The sequence below is a fragment of the Mytilus californianus genome, unplaced genomic scaffold, assembly GCF_021869535.1.
Source record: "Mytilus californianus isolate M0D057914Y unplaced genomic scaffold, xbMytCali1.0.p SCAF_25, whole genome shotgun sequence".
In the NCBI taxonomy this organism is placed as follows: Eukaryota; Metazoa; Mollusca; class Bivalvia; order Mytilida; family Mytilidae; genus Mytilus; species Mytilus californianus.
In genome coordinates, this window is record NW_026262674.1 from 3026479 (window position 1) to 3046996 (window position 20518).

At 33.2% G+C, this 20518-nt stretch overlaps 1 protein-coding gene across 3 annotated transcripts in view; it reads left to right on the plus strand.

Annotated features, from left to right (window-relative positions):
- Window positions 1-7136: 7136 nt before the first annotated feature.
- Window positions 7137-20518, plus strand: part of LOC127732554 (antistasin-like) — an 84814-nt gene continuing 71432 nt past the window's right edge. Inside the window, exons 1-7 of one of the 3 annotated variants that reach the window (XM_052241603.1) lie at window positions 7138-7240; window positions 8293-8311; window positions 9349-9462; window positions 10526-10630; window positions 11856-12140; window positions 14197-14293; window positions 15303-15476. In XM_052241603.1, coding sequence (XP_052097563.1) covers window positions 7193-7240; window positions 8293-8311; window positions 9349-9462; window positions 10526-10630; window positions 11856-12140; window positions 14197-14293; window positions 15303-15306 — 672 coding nt within the window. In that variant the 5' untranslated portion in view covers window positions 7138-7192 and the 3' untranslated portion in view covers window positions 15307-15476. Of the gene's footprint in view, window positions 7241-8292; window positions 8312-9348; window positions 9463-10525; window positions 10631-11855; window positions 12141-14196; window positions 14294-15302; window positions 15477-20518 lie in introns of those variants that run through there. The other 2 variants (XM_052241604.1, XM_052241605.1) reach the window with 2 other exon arrangements.

The following is a 20518-nucleotide window of genomic DNA, read 5'->3' on the forward strand; positions in this document are numbered from 1 at the left end:
CAAAAATTTTTTTTTTTGAAGATTTTTTTTTATAATATTCATATTTTCTTAAAGTTTATTTTGATACATACTTCTTCTGGTTTGACACGGGGAAGAGAAGATATTTATTTGTACAGTTATGAAAACTTTTGTATATCACAAAATTTAAACTCTGGTAATACATGTATACACAGGATGTATAATGTCACCTGGTTGCTTTTGGTTTGCACGTCTACCTGACAATATACTGTTATGTAACATTACATCCAAAGTCAGAGTTCACCTGTTCGTCAAGTGATGGGATTTTGAAGGTATGGAATATTTATCTATAATAATTGTTGGGATTTTTTACTCTCTTGGGACGTAAATATTTTTTTGTTCCAAAAGGAATGTATAAATATATTTCTAAAGAAAGATAAATTATACAGAAAACAGGAAAAAAACCTTTAAAAAAAAAAAGAGAAAAATTTTTATCATATATTTTATTGTTAACTATTTTCTGGTAACAGAATATCCTGGATATCTGTCAAAATAAAATGTTCCCGTGTCACACTTAAAATAATATTTTTTTTTATCAAGAAATTTTGAAATCAATCATATCGAAATATCACCAAAGAAAATAACAGAAACATCAGAGATTCTACATGAAAAATTAAATTTAATCAAGGAAAGTCTTACTATACAAATCCTCGATTTGATGCAACATTTCCATATACATCATCCGCCGTTTTGAAAAATCCCGAAATATTCACTTTTTTAAATCGATTTTTGACAGAAATTGCCCAGAAATTAAACTGTTTTAAATAGTATTTTTCGCCAGATATATGTTTGAATATACTTAATCGATTTGCAAAGTTTTATTTTTATTAACGGAATTTCTTTATTTGTTATACAAGTAGACATGGGTATCGGTACATTTAGCATTGAGTCAACGGAGAAATAACGAGAAAAAGTACATGTTTTTACGATTCTCCAGTGACAGAATTTAATCAAAAATTAAACTGTTAGGACCAACATTGTTTGATAGAAATATGTTTGAATATCAAGGATTGATTTGCAAAAGTTAGAAAACGGGTCAGGTTAATGAGAATACTAAACTTTATTGAAGCACCTATGCATTTTATATGGGGCAATATAATACAAAATGGCGGCTAGTGTACGTCACAAAAGTCACGTGATGTCTGACTTAGTTGGATATGATAAGATATCTTATAAACTATATGAGATATCTTATAAACTATATAAGATATCTTATAAACTATATGAGATATCTTATAAAGTATATAAGATATCTTATATAAAGAATATTTATAAGGTATCTTATAAACTTTTGGAGATATCTTATAAAGTATATAAGATATTTTATAAACTATATAAGATATCTTATATATTATATAAGATAACTTATAAAAAAAGATTTTATAAGATATCTATAAAGTATATAAGATATCTTATATAGTTTATAAGATATCTCATATAATTTATAAGATATATTATAAAATTTTCTTTATAGGATATCTAATAAACTATATGAGATATCTTATACTCTATATGAGATATCTTATAAACTATATAAGATATCTTATAAACTAGTTAAGATATCTAATAAAGTATTTATGAATTCAATATACACAGAAATTGTATTTATTTTATTTTTTAGAGATTATTTAAGCATATAGAAATTAGTAAATAATCTAATTTAATCAATTATAATGACAAATTTTGGAAAAATAAAACTGTCTATCAAAATGGTCAGTATCCGAGAAAAATAAAGTTTTAAAAGTACACAGACTGTCAGTTTTAAAAAAAACTACAAGAGGTAGATTAGTCTTCGAAATTTCAGAGAAAAAGAAATGTAAGCAAACATGTGTTTTTTCTTTAAATTTCTAATGAATAAACTACGGTTCTCTTTAAAATACCGTTCAATGTTACTGTTTAAAACAGTTCTTAAAAGTTATTTTGTTTTTAGTTCAATATCGGGTCACGCGTTTTGATGATCGTGATCAGGATCATATAGTTTATGAGATATCTTATATAATTTATAAGATATCTCATATAATTATTTTCTTAATAAGATACTTATTAAATATATGAGATATCCTATAAACAATATGAGATATCTTATAAACTATATAAGATATCTTAAAAACTATATGAGATATCTTATGAAGTATATAAGATATCTAATATAAAAAAAATATTTATAAGGTATCTTATAAACTTTAGGAGATATCTTATAAAGTATATAAGATATTTTATAAACTATGTAAGATATCTTATATATTATATAAGATAACTTATAAAACAAATTATATATAGTTTATAAGATATCTTATATAGTGTATATGATATCATATAACGTTTATAAGATATCTTAAATAGTTTATAAGATATCTTATATAGTTTATAAGATATCTTGTATAATTTATAAGATATATCTCATATAATTTTCTTTATACATGTTATATGATATCTCATAAACTATATGAGATATCTTATACTCTATATGAGATATCTTATAAACTATATAAGATATCTTATAAACTATATAAGATATCTTATAAACTATATAAGATATCTAATAAAGTTATAAGACATCTTATAAACTTTAGAAGATATCTTATAAAGTATATAAGATATCTTATAAACTATATGAGATATCTTATATACTATATAAGATATCTTATATAGTATACAAGATATCTGATATAATATACGAAGCAAAGTGGTAAATAGGGTAGAAAAATCAAAACTGTGAACAGATTCGAAATCACCAATATAAGTATGCAATTTATCAAGTACTTATATTATCTGCTCTTTGATCGGGTTGTTGTCTCTTTGACACATTCCCCATTTCCATTCTCAATTTTAATTGGTTAATATGACAATTACTGGGACCCAGCAGCCAAACGTGTGTTAACACACATCGCGTTCAAACACACTTACAATTAAATCAAACAAAGACTCCAACAAAAAAAAGATTTTGCAGCTGACAATACAGTCAGTATAGTAAAGCATAATTACTGCACAAGCCCTTTAACTGCCATGTAAATATATTTTTTTTTATTGCCGGAGATTTAATCTAGTGCGCACCAGTTTAGAAAAATCTGCGCACGAATACGAAACTCGTTCGCACGACTTTACAACTCTTGCGCACGACTTTCAAACTTGTGTACTGGACTTTCAAACTGGTCGCACGTCCATTAAAATATGATGCGGATGATTTTTAAACTCGTGTGCACGACCTTTAAACTTGTGCGCACGATCTTCAAAATGGTGCAATCAACTTTCTAAAACTGGTGAGCACGACTTTGAAATGCATGTACACCAGTTCGAATGTTGTGCGCACCAGTTTTTTTTAGAGTCATGCACACCTATTTGAAAGATCGTGTGCACCATTTTGAAAAGTCGATTAACCGTTTAACTCGTGTGCACGTCTTTTGAAACTCGTGCGCATCAGTTTGAAAGTCGTACGTACCAGTTTGAAAGTCGTGCGCACCATTTTTTAAATGAAGTGTTCACCATTTTTTAATGTCATGCACACGATATTTCAAACCAGTGCGCACCAGATTAAATCTCCGGCAAACGAAAATGATATTCCTAGAAATGTATAGGAGGTAAGATAAAAACACATAGGTATACATAATGATCGTTTTATGGAATAAGACAGAGACGACAAGCATGTACAATTATGTATGCTTTAAATTAACGCAACCAAATAATATTGCATGAAAGGTCACATATGGGCCTATATAATCCAATAAGAAAACAGTCATGCAATAACCAACAACACTGAAACCAATATTGCATGGGTAAACTCCGCCTCCTTAGGAACAAATTACGCCTGCAAAAAAGCACACATAACGTAACTTCTCTAAAATTAACGAAGAGGGAATATTCCTGCCATGCTTCTTAAAATATTTAGACACTGCTGTTTATTATATTTTTCCGCCAGACGATGATTTTTTTATTTTTTGCTGAACGGAATGTGGGCTTGTCATTCAGGTCACAAATCATTTACAGCGTTCGAAAGTTTATTTGTTAAACTCGGAATACTATGCTAATAATATAACATCTTTCACGATCCGATTGCAATTATAAAAAAGAAGATGTGGTATGATTGCCAATGAGACAACACTTCACAAGAGACCAAATGACACAGAACTTAACCACTATAAGTCACCGTACGATGATGCAACAATGAGCAAAGCCCATACCGCATAGTCAGCGTACAAAAAAATGAACGAAAAACAAATATGTAACACATCAACAAACGACAACCACTGAATTATAGGCTCCTGACTTGGGACAGGCACTTACATACAGAATGTTGCGGGGTTAAACATGTTAGCGGGATCCCAACCCTCCCCTAACCTGAGACAGTGGTGTAACGCTGCAACATAAGAACGAACTATACAAATCAGTTGAAAAAGGCTTAACTCATCAGATGGATACAAATAGACATACATCTAACAAAAACACAGAGTGAACGTGGCCGGGTACTTGTACATCCCAACAACAAAAAGACACTAAGTACAGATCTAAGAGTACTCGCAGTTACTGACAGCTAGTTCAAAGCCAATAACAACTAATAAAAAAATCATGCATCTAAGACTAAATTATCAATCATTACACATCCAACATCTAATGGATTTAGTGTAAAGACGTCATAAACAGTCAGAGAAAAAAACATGACCTTGTGCAATGCCAAGATACAGGTAACGACAGATTGTAGATCCATGAATGTGCATATGTATATAATTACATTAGATGTAGGTTTCATTATAATACATTATTCTGATTGGCTACACTGCAATCTCGCGTTATTCCGTAATCAACTTCATTACACAATGAAATTTATCATTCATGATGACACGAGGTCCCACAATAAAGTGCACAGGTAAATTAAATAAAAAATTAATAAAAATCGTGTTTTCATGATCCTAGCTAAAATAAAATGTAATTATAAGTATTGAATGCTTCTTTTTGTAACTTCATAGGGTTGTAAAAGCGTTGACCGTGCGCACATTTTTAGAATAAAATGTACTTCGGTCAACGCTTTTACACCCCAATGAAGTTACAAAAAGAAGCATTCAATTCTTAAATAACAATAATATTAAGTCTGCTTTTAATTTACTGATAACAAAATCAATATCATTACCAATAAAAACAATATTCAAAGATCTAATTACAGTGTTGAATTGGTAACCTTTTAAAATAAGTTTATTTAAAGGATCGTTTCTAAATTTACGGGCACGGTAAACAACATCTCCGTAAAAATGAGGATGTGCTATCCCGTTTGAAATAAGTTTTCGCAGGTACAAGTAAACTTCAAAACCAAATCTTTATATCTACGGAAGAATTTAGTAAAGGTTTTAAATAATTTGTGGTAACGAAATCCCGGACTTAATAATCTACCAGTATTACATAGATTACGTTCATTAAAATCCAAAACGTCACAACAGATACGGGCATAACGAGCGAGTTGTGATATATTAACACCGTAAGATGGTGCTAAAGTAACATCACCATCCAAAAAAGGAAAATTAACAATAGGGAACGAAAAATCGTCCCTTTTGTCGTAAATTTTAGTGTGGAGTTTCCCGTGTTAAACTGAAATATCTAAATCTAGGAAAGGACAGTTATTACCGTTTACATTTGAATTATTTAGAGTAAGTTCCTTTGGGTAAATTTTGGCAGTATATTTAGAAAATTCTGGATTATTTAACGAAAAAATATCATCAAGATAACGGTATAAGTGCCATATGTATATAACAATAATATTGAGTTTTCTTTTAATCTACTGACTTGACCACCGTTAGTTACTCTTTCACGATCATTTTTCTCCGTATACTGAATGGCACCCGTGGTTTAGGATGTATTGAGTTGCGGTTTAATAAATAATGACACACGGATACACATCATGGCAAACAGACAGAAAGACTAATGGACGGACGGATATGGTGATTCCCCCAAAACTTTGTTTGCAAGGATAAAAATATACATAGGATACAAACCGTGACAAGTTGTATACTAAACACGAAAGGGGGTTTCTACCCAGGATAAAGGGGGGTTCCAACCATATTTTATCATCAAAAGCATTGATCGTCAAAAAGGGGGGTTCCAACCCCCGGAATCCCCCACCCCTTGGATCCTCCACTGTTCTTTTTAGTTTGTTTTCATGTTGATTAGAAGCTATTCCATTGACATATACTCAACAAAGAAATGTGAGGAAAAATATTAACCTTAAGTAACATTTTCATGTTTTTAACAATAAATACAATTGCACATAAATCATGAAGTCCAATCCTGTAAATGAAAATTTTTAATCGCTTTTTTGTTTTGTTGTACACATTATTCATGGATGACAACGTAATAGGATGTAGGATATAAATGTAGGCCACAACACATTTAGATTTTGGACGTGATTTTCTTTTCCAATACATTTTTAAAAGTGGACTCAGACCACATCTTCCTATATCTATCAGATGCAGACATATAATGATGTGGAACTTATTTTAGTGTACTCATTATATCGCATATCAGAAGCAGATGCAGATCCAGGATTTTGAAAGGAGGGGGAAGGGGGGGGGGGGGGGGGGGAACGAGACAACGTTTGGAGTGGGACAAGTGAAAAGTCTATGTGTTCATCATATATGTAGCAGGCCCCATTAGGGGGACGCCCCGTGCCTCGAGCCCCATAAAACAGCCTCTGCAGAAGTACCAATGTTGTTCGAGACTCTTTTAAGTCTTTTAAATGCATGGAATGATTGATATTGTAATCTCAGTCCTGCTCTTTTCACTCTATTTGGTCCTGCCTTTTTTAAATTAGTTTATCCTGACTTTTTTTACATACATTGTCATCCTGCTTTTTTTTTTTTTTTGCAAAGTTGTTCATATGCATCCTGTCTTTTTTTTTACTCAAAACTCCAGTCCTGCCTTTTTTTCAAATTTCACCCTAGCCCCCCATAAAAATCATATGGTAGCTCCATTAGTTATTAGGTGCTACCCCTTTAATTCATTACCATTTTTTTGTCTAAAACTGTTTGCGTCAAAATTTAGTACTAGGAAATCCAAAATGTAGTTGAGTCGGCCTTAATTTCATCTTTGACGTTTCATTTGACGCGCGGAATGACGATCATGCTTGTTGTGATAAATTTACCTGTTACATAAATATTAGACAGAGAATGAAAACAGTATTTTACCTGTAAACATGTTACGGAACATTATATGCATTCTATATTTGTTACTAAACATTGAGGTAAATACATATTTTTGAAATTACACTTTTTATTTGATTTGTTAACATTGTTTTACATAATTACTTACACAAATGTTACATTAACTGAAATCGAAAAAATATTCATTTCTTTCGACCCGTACTTTTACTTTTTGAGCGTACCATTATTGATAATTTTTTTTCGAATAAGAAAATTGTCTTTGTTGATACTGAGTCTGATAATACGATAAGACTAATTTATTCTGTCCATTTAACTGATAGTAAGAATTCTGTATCAATCATGTGTACAGATTTGAGATATTTTTAATCGGACTTTTACATTTCTTCATGTATTGCTGCCCTTCATCTCTAAATAACTATGTATGAGGCCTTTAACACAGAGTAAAAGTTCACATCTCACCAACGCCTTCAGGTCGATAACTCTATATTAGATTTGTATATTGAAAATGACAGGCGCTATGTAAAAGTATTATTGTTTATCTGAAGCCCGCATCCGAGTGCGGGATTTTCTCGATGCGTTGAAAACGGTGCCGGGCCTTGGGCTGTTTTCTTTTTTTTGTCGGGTTGTTGTTTCATTGACACATTAATCAATATTATAGGCTATTACAGGAAAACTTGAGTTTTTGTATTAATTGATTGAAAACGTAACTTGACATATGTAATTAGACCTAAACAAAAGTTTTGTTTTCCCATGTTATATGCCTATTTGTAAATATAATAGAAAAACAAAAGATATGGGTTATCCATTTATGTTTATATGTTTTGAAGTTTAGTGTGACGTCCATTTTCACCGAACTAGTACACAATTTTGTTAGGGGCCAGCTGAGGACCACCTCCGGGTGCGGGATTTTATCGCTGCGTTGAAGACCCATTGGTGGCTTCGGCTGTTGTCTGATCTTTGGTTGGGTTGTTGTCTCTTTGACATATTCCCCATTTCCATTCTCAATTTTATGACACTAAATTAGTACAAGCACAGCGACAAAACACACACAAAGCAAAGGAACAGCGCTTTTATCGCTGTTCTTCATTCCAAAGTCACAGTGAGTAATTCATTTTACATTTTTACATTTCAGTCAGTGTCATCTGTATCGAGTAAGTGTTATTTAAACTACGTCACAATGTATTACTTTAGTTCCGGGATACGGATTTTAGTTGAATCTGTCATGTGACTTCCATCACCACGTGATAAAAATGTAGGCATCGTCACTTCCAAATTTTCGGCACATGTTGAGCAAACGGGTGAAAAATTTGATTTTATTCTGCACAAAATATTTGGGAAATTTAAATCTAATAAGATGACCACCCTCCCTCAGTCGTACGGGGATCAAGATTACGTGGGATTTTCTTCGTAAAAGAAAATAAACACACATTAAAACAATATAATTGTTGTTTAGTTTGTTTTTGTTTCATAAATGTATGTGTTTACATGATTAGCAACTACACTCATCATTTGTACCAGGATTAAAATTTATACGTCAGACGCGCTTTTCGTCTACAAAAAACTCACCAGTAACGCTCGCATAAAAAAAGTAAAAAGGCCAAATAAAGAACGTGTATAAAGAGCATTGAGGACTCAAAATTCCGAAAGGTTTTGCGAAATACAATTAAAGTTATCTATTCCAGGGGTAGATAATCCTCAGCATTTTGAAAAATTGAAAGTTTTATAAACAGTTAATTTATAATTATGGCCAACTTTATAATTATCAGTGATAATTCTTGTCTGACTCAACACAAAAGTGCAATTAAAGAAATGACAGCATGTCAAACTCGAATCAACAGATGATGGTGGGATTTATAGATTACACTGGGGCATCAGTTTGTTTTTTTCTATTAATCCGTTGAAGAGTATTAATTCAGTAATACATGTCTACGGGTGCGGGATTTTCTCGCTGCGTTTTAGACCCATTGGTGACCTTAGGCTGTTTTCTGCTCTTTGGTCGGGTTCTTGTCTCTTTGACACATTCCCGTTTCCATTCTCTGTTTCATGTATTGATTGGTCTTCCATCAGCTTTGAAAAGTAGTACAATAATGGAAAACTTACTAAAGGAGAAATTTAATACATTAATTTTTATTCACTTTAATTTTGTAAATTTATCTCAGCACACATGTTATCCAATTGTTAATTTCAGTTAAAAGACCACCGACAGATTATATCTGCCCCGAGGTTAAATGTAGTGGCAACTGTCCACGCGGCTACACTTATGATATTCATGGCTGTAATACTTGTGAGTGTAAACCTACATGTAAGTATACACAGATACATACATGATATTCATAGATGTAATACTTGTGACTGTAAATCTTCACGTAAGTATACACGAACACACCCATGATAGTTATGGATGTAATACTTGTGACAGTAAACCTTCACGTAAGTATACACGGATACACACACGATATTCATGGATGTAATACTTGTGACTGTAAACCTTCACGTATGTATACACAGAAACACCAATAATATTCATGAATGTAATACTTGTGACTGTAAACCTTCACGTATGTTTACACGGATACGCACATGATAGTCATTGTTGTAATACTTGTGGCTGTAAACCTCCAGATATGCATACACGATACACACAGGATAAGAATAGATGTAATACTTGTGACTGTAAACCTCCAAGTATGTATGCACAGATACACACATGATAATCATGCATGGATGTAATATTTGTGACTGTAAACCTCCACGTATGTATACACAGATACAAACACGATATTCATGGATGTAATATTTGTGACTGTAAACCTTCACGTATGTATACACAGATACACACATGATATTCATTGTTGTAATACTTGTGACTGTAAACGTTCATGTATGTATACACAGATACACACATGATATACATGAATGTAATACTTGTGACTGTAAACCTTCACGTATGTATATATCAAAATAAGAAGATGCGGTATGATTGCCAATGAAAAACTCTCCACCAGAGACCGAATGACATAGAAGGTTATATCAACTTTAGTTCACCGTAGGATCTTCAACAATGAGCAAAACCCTTACAATACATGTCTGAGTTCACTGAGAATATAATTGAGAGTCTATCATTAAAAGGAGTTTATGTTAATGCCTTTTTATCAAGTCAAGTGACTCCCATACAAAAGCATTTCCAGAAGGCTAGTTTTCTTTCCTTGAAAAGCCTACTCCAAATTTTCTTCATTTGCTTCTTTTTGTAAATTGATTTCATTCCACTCTTTTGAAGATTTCTTGTGCATTTCTGCTTGTTTCATTTGGCGCTGTTTTTCATATATATATATGGCCATCTTACTTTCACCTTACAAATTTTATAGCAATTATAGAACCTATAAGTTGTGGACCTGTTTGTAAGATTGGCTGTATATATTGGAATGTATTAGATGCACATGGATGCCCAACATGTCATTGTAAGCCAAAATGTCAGTATAAAATTCTATCTGGTACTGATGTACAATGTTTGAAACAAAAAAGATAAAATTAAAGTTTGCTTCACTCTAAACCCTTTTATGAATTAATCTTCATTACACATGTTACACAAAATGAGAGCAAGAGTAAACATTTGCATGGAAAGCTTTAAAATCTGTATAAATGAATTAAACAATTTACATCGTGTTTTAAAATAGCATTGAAAGTTCATTATCTGATTACGGAGAACTTATTCTCCGAATACGTGATTGAACGAGGATCTTACATACCCCAAGTCACGACGATCTGTAAGACATAATTCACGAGGAACACCCGGTTAAACAATAACGGATAATAGAAGCTCGTTCAACATTTTCTGTAAGCGTTCGTCGATTGCGGTAATGATGAATTAACTTCCAATGGTATTGTTTACGCGCTGTGAAATCAAAGCGTGTAGATGTCAATAAGTTTGGTGCTTGTGAGAGTTAAAGTATACTTAAAAGTTGCTGAAAATTTAATAAACGGAAATATTCGGTTCATGGCATTGATATCATAATTAGTTCTGAAGTCAACTTAAAAGCTCAAAATGGATATCCCGGATGTTGGAAACAAACTTTGATGAGATGCTTTATCTGGGACATGATATAAACATATGGTACTTTTAGATAATGAACCATTCTCCATTTTGTTATAATGAATAGTGCTATCGAAATGCAGGATTCAAAATGAAACCACGAATGCACTTGATTGAAATATAGCTTTATAATTCTTATATGATTTGCATATTAGGGAATACGTTGATATGATTGGTCGAGAGGATTTCCGGTAGATGTTCTTGACGTTGTTTATTTTTCGATAGACGAGGTCGACCGAACTTCTTTTTTGTAACCAATGTAAACAAGATAGCGGCGATAATAACACAATCCGGCTCGACGTTAAAATATCTATTTTCACTTCGCGTTAATCATTAAATTAAATAATAAACACAAAAGAGTTTTTGTAGTTAATTTTAATCAGAGAGCAAATTTCATGTAGTACATATTTTTGCGTTAGCCAACAAATATATTCATGCGCCAGGCCAATTCAATGACACAAATATACAATTTACGTGTGATAGAGGTTACGAGTGTGGAAGAATAATATTTATATATATAATAATTTATTAAAGACTTAAGACAAGATTCGTTGAGAATGTATTTGCAGACCATGACATGAAGTTATTTGTTATTTTTATTTCAGCATTTCAAACTGTGGTTGGCAAATGTCCAAAAAGTTCTAAGTCAAATATAGAATGTCCCACTAAACTAAGTCATAGTTGTGATACTGACTATGATTGCAGTGGAGGAAAGAAATGTTGCACTTTCGGATGTACTAGGAAGTGTATTTATCCAAAGCACGGACCGTTGATATATCCTCCGGCTTGTGGACGAGTCTGCTTTATATCATGTCCGTACGGAAAGGTCGTAGATAGCCGTGGTTGTGAAACATGCCGCTGTAAACCTAAACCCAGACCCAGACCAATACGTAAGTGTAAACCTAAACCCAGACCAATACGTAGGTGGAAATCTAAACCCAGACCAATACGTAACTGTAAACCTAAACCCAGACCAAAACGTAAGTGTAAACCTAAACCCAGACCAATACGTAAGTGTAAACCTAAACCCAGACCAATACGTAAGTGTAAACCTACACCCAGACCAATACGTTAGTGTAAACCTAAACCCAGACCGATACGTTAGTGTAAAAAAATTCTCCGTTTCAGAATCTAAAGGATTGTGGGTAATTTCATTGTTCGTACCCCAAAATGAAAATTATGTCATGTCATTTGTTGACTACAATTGCTTAAGACACTTTAAGCCAATCACAAACGGTTTTGGTGTGCGCTTTTGAAAATATTGCCCAGAATTCATTAGATTCTGAAACGGCGAATTAATCATTACTATATGTGTACAAGACAAACAAACTTCAAATATGTTTAACCCCGCCGCATTCCGAATGTGCCTGTCCCAAGTTAGGAGCCTGTAGTTCAAGGGTTGTCGTTGGTTCATATCTCACATACTGTTTTTTGTAAATTGTTTTGTTATAAATTAGACCGATAGTTTTCTCAATTGAATGGATTAATATTTTTCATGTCGGGGACTTTTATAGCTGACTATATTGTATTGGTTTTTCTTATTGTTGAAGGCTGTACGGTTGCTTATAATTGCTTACATCCACTTCATTTTAGCTTTGTTTGATAGTTGTCTCAGTAACAACCAAACCACATCTCCTTATTTTTATATTCAAATGTAGATGCTTATCTCATTACCGACTTTTTTCATGATAACTGATACCCTTCCGGAGCATATGATAAACATATCGGTTTTGATTCGATGGTCTTGTGGAAACGAGCTCTCTACGAATGCATGAGACATAAAACAATGATTTTAAAAATGTAATTCGCTGTTATTCATACACCTATCCCGAGTCAGTTTGGAAAAGGAGGAGGGGGGGGGGGGGGGGGGGGGGGGGGCAAGAGCACATTAAGACCGATGGGCTCAAAATAAGAAGGATATATTAGGAGTTATTCATATCGCACTAACGTGCAATCTAATTAAAATATAGATCTATCGTGAAGGAGATGCAAAAGATACCAAAAGGACATTCAAACTCATAAAAAGAAAATAAACTGACAAATCCATAGAAAAAAAAGGAAAAAGATCAAAAGACAAACAAGAGTACACTAAACAAAACATAAAAAAAAACTAAAGACGGAGCAACACGAACCCCACCAAAAACCGGTGTGTGATCGCAGGTGCTCCGGAAAGGTAAGCAAATCCTGCTTCACGTGTGGCACACGCTTTCTTGCTCATGTAAGTTCAAACATGATGACACTCCTAGCTTGCGCCGAAGTATGAGTAAAATTAAATCAGATAATTATGTATTTATATTGTTATTAGATCGATTAACGTGTTACTGTCCTGATTAATATTTACCACTTGTCGTATGGTAAACAGTCCTTAATCAATCAGTCGATAGGGTGTGTGTTGTTGGTTGGCATGTAGCTGCCACATTATTATTAACTTAAAACTAGTTGGAATTGGGGCGTTTTACATTTTGGCGTTTATTTGGATTGGAATATTAAAAAAAAGGCACATCTTAGAGGGCCTAGATTAGGGGGGGGGAGTAATTAACCATTATCTTCTTTTTAAGGCATTTTTCTTTACTTCTAAAACTAAATAAAATTCTCATGAACATGATTTTTTTCTATAATTGATATGCTGTTCATCGTTCATTTCTGTAATCAGTATTTTATTAATTCATTTATTTTCAACATTTTTTCTATTATTCTTTTGCATCATCTTATTCTCTATTCTTTATATTTTTTGTCATTTTTCTGTGTTAATTATTTTTTTGGCAATTATTATCTGGTCTGTAAACACCATCCAGACACCCATCTTATGTTACCATATAACATTTGCATTTCCACTTTGTTAGATTTGCTACTCACGTACATAACGAATAAGGAAATAGGAAAACGTATCTCACTGATGATGATCTGTTCTCCAATTTTTCTGTTCATTATCTTTATATATTTCAGCTTATCCATGTCCTAGGATTATGTGTCCATTAAGACATTGTGACCATGTTGGCGCCCCTTCGATAGATAGACATGGATGTCCAACGTGCGGATGCAGGTAGGTTATTACACACAATATAAGTATACCATTGAAAGTTCATTATATCAAAGAAGATCAACATATCATGTGATTCCTAGTCACTATTTGGTCGTATCAGAATCTAAAGGACTATGGGTAATTTCATTGTTCGTACCCAAAAATGAAATAATGTCTCGTTGAATTTCCTTTGTGTATACCCTTTTAAACCAATCACGACGTTTTGGTGTACGTTTTTTTTTTCAAATATTTCCCAGAATGCATTAAATTCTGAAACAATGATTTTTTTTTCTGTATGGTTAACATATGGTTCATGTGAAATAAACCCCACCGGACACCTGTCAGGTAATTGAACAAATATATACCTCGGTTCATAATGTTTTATCTTTCAAATGAACAAACGAAACGCGCGGAGTTTTACGTTTTGATTCAATAATAAACGGTAAGTGGTAAGTACATGATATAGATGTTTGAAATTCTGAGACAACGGATTTATTTATTCTGTATAAAGAAAAAAAACTACACTGTCAAGAAATTAAACTATAATTTTTTTTCATTTACAAACATGGCGATAAATATGCATGGCAAATACGCTATGGTGGCAAACATTAACAACAAAGAAAAGATCAATCGGCAATCCTCGGGTGAATCCGCTACTCTTTTTCGGTACGGAATCGGCCGAGTTGTGACGAATGAGAAAATATGTGTATGTTAACAGCATATAAAGCACAAAAAAATACACGACCGCTTCCAAAACGAGTCTACAAAGATTCAAAGGAACAATAGTCTTGTTCTCTCCTTTGTAACATACGAAATCTGATACAAATATACTTCAGCTCATAATGAACAATGAAACATGGGATTGTGCGTTCGGATTCAATAATAAACTGTTATGCAGAGGTATTTGATACAGGTGTCAGAGCCAAACAAATAAAGGACAGGCAACCAGTATAAGGAAACAATCTGCCTTTGTAAAATATTTAATGAAAACTTCAAATATAAACTATTATTCTGTTTATTTTTCTTGTAGATAGTATGTGTGTAAAAGGTTACTTACTGTTTGAGAATCAAGAACTCTAAGAAGATTTATAAAACTTGTGCAGTGGACAGTTGTTTAACTTTCTTTTTTTCCCATTTCAGTGGTTGTATGTTACTTTATCTTCATGTTCTTTGTTGACTTTTTTTATAATACTTGTAACAACTTTGCTGTTGTTGTTATTCTTTAAATTGTTTTTCTTCTGTGTTTTACAATTAACACAGGTTTAAATGGCTGCCTTTATGTCAAATATGTTAAGTCAAGCATGTTATTACCATTAACTGTTCACCATTCGACCTGGAATAAATCGCATTTGACGAGGATCTAGATGGAGGTCCTTCATTTCTGTATTCTTCAATTGTTCAGGACATATTTTTCTTTTCTTTATATTTTTACCCATTATTCTATATTATATTTATTTTAACAAACTATTATACTCTAATGTTTCCTTTTTTGCCAATATTACTCTATTCTTTCTTTTTAAGCCTTTTTTTCTGTAGTATTGGTGCATTATTCTCTATACTATAAACCCCATCCAGACCCTCTTTGATAATGGTATAATAGTTTCATAACTGAGTGCTCCGAAAGTCAAAGAAGGAAATAATAAGCAGTCACAAAAACAACAATAATTTAGTGGCTACGACAGACCTACCCCCCCCCCCCCCCCCCCCCCAAAAAAAAAAGGTCAACCAAAATCATGTGCGTAGATGGCTTTATCTGTACTACTACAAATTTTGGGTCAAATGATTCCTTGTAAGCAGTGTCCTGGAAATAAACATCACCTGGCATTTTGTACCATCTGGCTGATATATATTTAATATGCAAGTGCTTTTTGGAGAACAAAATTTATATATGGAAAAAATTGATGTGTTCTCTTGTGGCGTGATGTTCTGTACACACACTTCCTAGGAGTATGTCAAACTACGATACTGAGGGTCTGGATATGGTTTACAGAATACAGAATAATGGGCAGAAAAAAGATAAAAAGCAGAGAAAAATAGGCAAAAAAATAGAGAATAGAGAATAATCAATGAGGTGCTAAAATATAAAATGTAGAGAATAATAGAATAATGGGCAAAATAGATAAAAAATAGAGTAAAATGATATAAAAAATAAATTAAAAAAATGAGGGACCCCCATCCAGACCCTCATATAATAGGATTCACATTCCTTATTTTCTATCGTCGGTTTTCCACGTGTCACTTGAAACACAAAAGGGGAATCACATACGGATGCAAACATCAACAAAACCGCTTCAATGATTTAGGTTATTTACCGACACAAACATGTCGATTGTCTGTGGTCATAAAAGAGGGTCTGAATGGGGGTACATCATTTCTGTGCATAAGGCTATTTTTTTTAATATATTTTAACATCTAATTATTCACTATTCTTTATTTTCTGGGCCTATTTATCTCTATTCTTTATTTACTTCATTATTCTCTACATTTTGTCTATTGTTCTCCAGAGGCAGATTAAGGGGGTGGGATGGGGTGGGGGTAGGATAGGGGCCCTGAACACTCTGGTGGAACTTCTCATAATAAATGCATATACTTTTTATCAGAATCCCTCCAAACGTTGGCTTTCAAGGCCCTCAGTCACCATCTGGTTAAAATCATGGACTCGCATCTGTAATCTCTATATTGTGGTAACCTTATCAAGACCCTAGTACAACTGTCATCAAATAAATGAACAACTTTGAACCAAAAGGATGTATTATGTTTATACTCTTTTTATATAAATACAATATCAATACAAAATACATTTTACCATACACAAAGTCTAATGCCTGCTGAACTTAAGTCACATTTTTACAAGAAGATTAATTTCTCAAATTGTTTTGATTAATTTAAGTTCATTTGTAACAACGTAACATAATTATGTAATGACGAAAAACACATGTATGAGTAGCGGATTCTGTTCGCATAAGGATGGTTCTATAGGGATACACTTCACATCAATACACTTACAAAAAGTATATATATTATATATTTCACTTATGAAATCTCTGACTCTAAGATCACATTTCTTGACACTGCTTCACAAGTGAAAGATGGCATCATATTTACAGATCTGTATTGCAAGCCCACAGACAAACATTAATATTTTTCTTCTGTAACCGGAAAGCATGATTCTTCTTACAAATCATCTTTGTCTCCACCGGGACTCGAACCCGAAACCTCTGTGTTACACGGCAGCGCATATACCGACTGAGCTAAAGACGTACTTTCTTAGCTCAACCGCTTACGGCTGACTAAGTATGTACCACATTTTATAAGGGAAGCAAACCCGTCACACTTCCCCCACCTCAAGAGTCATCATACCATTATGACTCTCACATCACATACCCTAGCTAGAATTTCTCTCTAACCACCGTGGGTTTTTTTAGTTGGGCGCCAATGTAACCGGAGAGCATGATTCTTCTTACAAAATCATCATCGTCTCCACCGGGACTCGAACCCGGGACCTCTGTGTTACAAGGCAGCGTGTTTACCGATTGAGCTAAAGAAGTACTTCCTTAACTCAACCGCTTACGGCTGACCGAGTTTCTACCACATTTTCTAAGGGAAGCAATCCAGTCACACTTCTATGAGTTGTCATCCTAAACATTGCACCTAGAACATTGCCTATAGCCAGGCCATGCGAATAAAACGAATTTGCTACACCTATGATACTGCAAAAAGGCGACTACAAGAACTTCGCGGTCACATAAAAAGTCGGGACTTCAGAAGAAAAGACATTGATAAAGGCTCCTCTCGTACCAACAACATCAGCCGAGATGAACTTTTACAATATAAAGACAAATAGGTCGACAAAAGAGTGCCGTTTGTGCTGACTTATATTACCATCCTGAATTTGACAAGTTATCACACCTTATCCGTGAAAATTGGAAAGAAATCTAAAAATATCCTACACTATCCAAGATCTTTCCCGAGCCACCTGTACTGACTTTCCGTAGGCCCAAAAGCCTTAATGAGTTGCTGTTGAGGGCTGATTTTTACTCTAAATCTGGCTCTTCGTCTGTGGACTCATGCAAGGAATGCGGAAACAGACGATGTCTGACTTGCAAGCAATTAATATTGAATACCCAGGCTTTTAGCAGTCACTCCATTGGTACGGAATACACCATATGTCGCAATGTAAATTGCAAGACTACAAATACTGTGTATCTCCTACAGTGGAAATGTGGTAAACAGTATGTTGGCGAGTCAGTACAGCCATTTCATAAACATATGAACGGCCATCGTAGCGACTATGAATGCCAGACCTTTCTCTCAGTCGACATTTAACATCCCAAGGCCCTACTAAGACATACCTTAATCGACTAACCAGTACAATCATAGACCACAACAGTACTTGGTTTAGGGATGATAGACCCGCTCAGGAAAGATTATGGATAATAAAATAAAAAAACTTTGGCACCAAATGGGATCAATGAAAATGTGTAGTTCTAATTCGCGCAGTTGTTTTTCAATTGGGTTATATTTCATGTTACTACGCAGTCTCTGTTGCTATTCATATACCTTTGTCAACTTAAAAATTCTAGAATTATACCAGTTTAAATCGCAGGGTGATATTCATTTGGGATTTACAAGTACGCAGCCACGTCCAATTACTTAACCTGTTTTAAAATTTATTTTTTTAAATCATTATCAAACTTTTGAAACTTTAGAGATGTTCATATCGCACATTACTATGCAGTCTTTGTTATAAATACCTCAACTACGTCATTTTTTGAAATTTTAGAATTGTACAAGCGTTGTTGTCAGTCTATGGAAGAAGCGAATCGATAAAAAACGTTTCTTATATGAAAAAGCGATATTGTCTAATATGAAATTGTAAATATGCAGACGACACGCCATGCGGAAAAGTTGTTTTCGGCGACGAAAAATTAAGAAAATACCAACTTTAAACATCTCCTTTTTTATATTTAAAACATATTGTTCAAATACAAACAACAATTAAGTCTAAATATATACTCAATAGTTAGTTAAAAGCAAAAGCTTATGTCCGTTTAAAATTTTAAGTGCTGTATTTTTCTTATGTACACAAATAAACAAATGTTATAAATTCTAATATGAATGCGATACTTTTAAAATATGATAGCAGTATTTTTTTAAAGTCACTACAAGTAACATCGTATGTTAATAAGCAGTCTTAAGGTCATTGCTAAACGTCAAAATGTTTTTGGTAGCATCTTTCCAATTTCTTAATTTGTTTTTGAAGCAATATCAATCAAATAAAGGTTCATAAACATCATCGTAATCAAATAGCCAAGTATCAAAATTATTGTTCAAATATGTTACACCTATTAAATTTCTTTAAACAATACTTATCCGATATTCTCCCTACATGCATGAAACAATGAAATTAACTTGAGCCAAAGATGTATCGTTCTGTCCTCGATCAATTTGATTCGACAAAATCTAACCTGTATTTTTCAATCTCGTTTTTTATATAGATTAGACCTTTGGTTTTCCTGTTGAATGGTTTTACACTAGTCATGTTTGGGGCTCTTTATAGCTTGCTTTTCGGTGTGAGCCAAGGCTCCGTATTGAAGGCCGTACTTTGACCTATAATGGCTTACTTTTAACAAATTGTTACTTGGATGGAGAGTTGTCTCATTGACACTCATACCACATATTCTTATATCTATGAATCTTAAAAATTTCCCCTCAAATAACTTCTTTCCAGTCTTCCAAAACCTGATACTACTTCATTGTATCGGATTGCACATGCATTTTCAGTAGTGAACCAGGTAACAACATCAAGAAATAACTGATACGATATGCTGTTAAAAGGGAGAAGTTTATTGGCAAGGCATCTGGAAAGAAGCGTACAAGCGACAAACTGGATAACATTTACAGAGATATCGAATTGCCAACAAGAAAAGTCTTTGATATCCAACAAGAACTGTTTTTCCTTGTCAACAAATTTTTGATGTTAATAATAAAATACATCTTCTGTTTGACAACATGTTTCATTCGTGGTATCTGAAGTTGTTTTATTTATTGTCCGAGGCTGCTCAATTGGATTTTCATAAGTTGTTTTAAGTTTTTTATTTTGATGACTAATGGTATCTTCAAAGTTCAGGACAACAGTAATTGTACATTTTTCTTTGTTTGGAATTATTATTTTTACATTTGAATATTCATTTCCAGGTGTAATTGGGAACCGTATTGGATTAAATTGTTTATAGGAATGTTCTT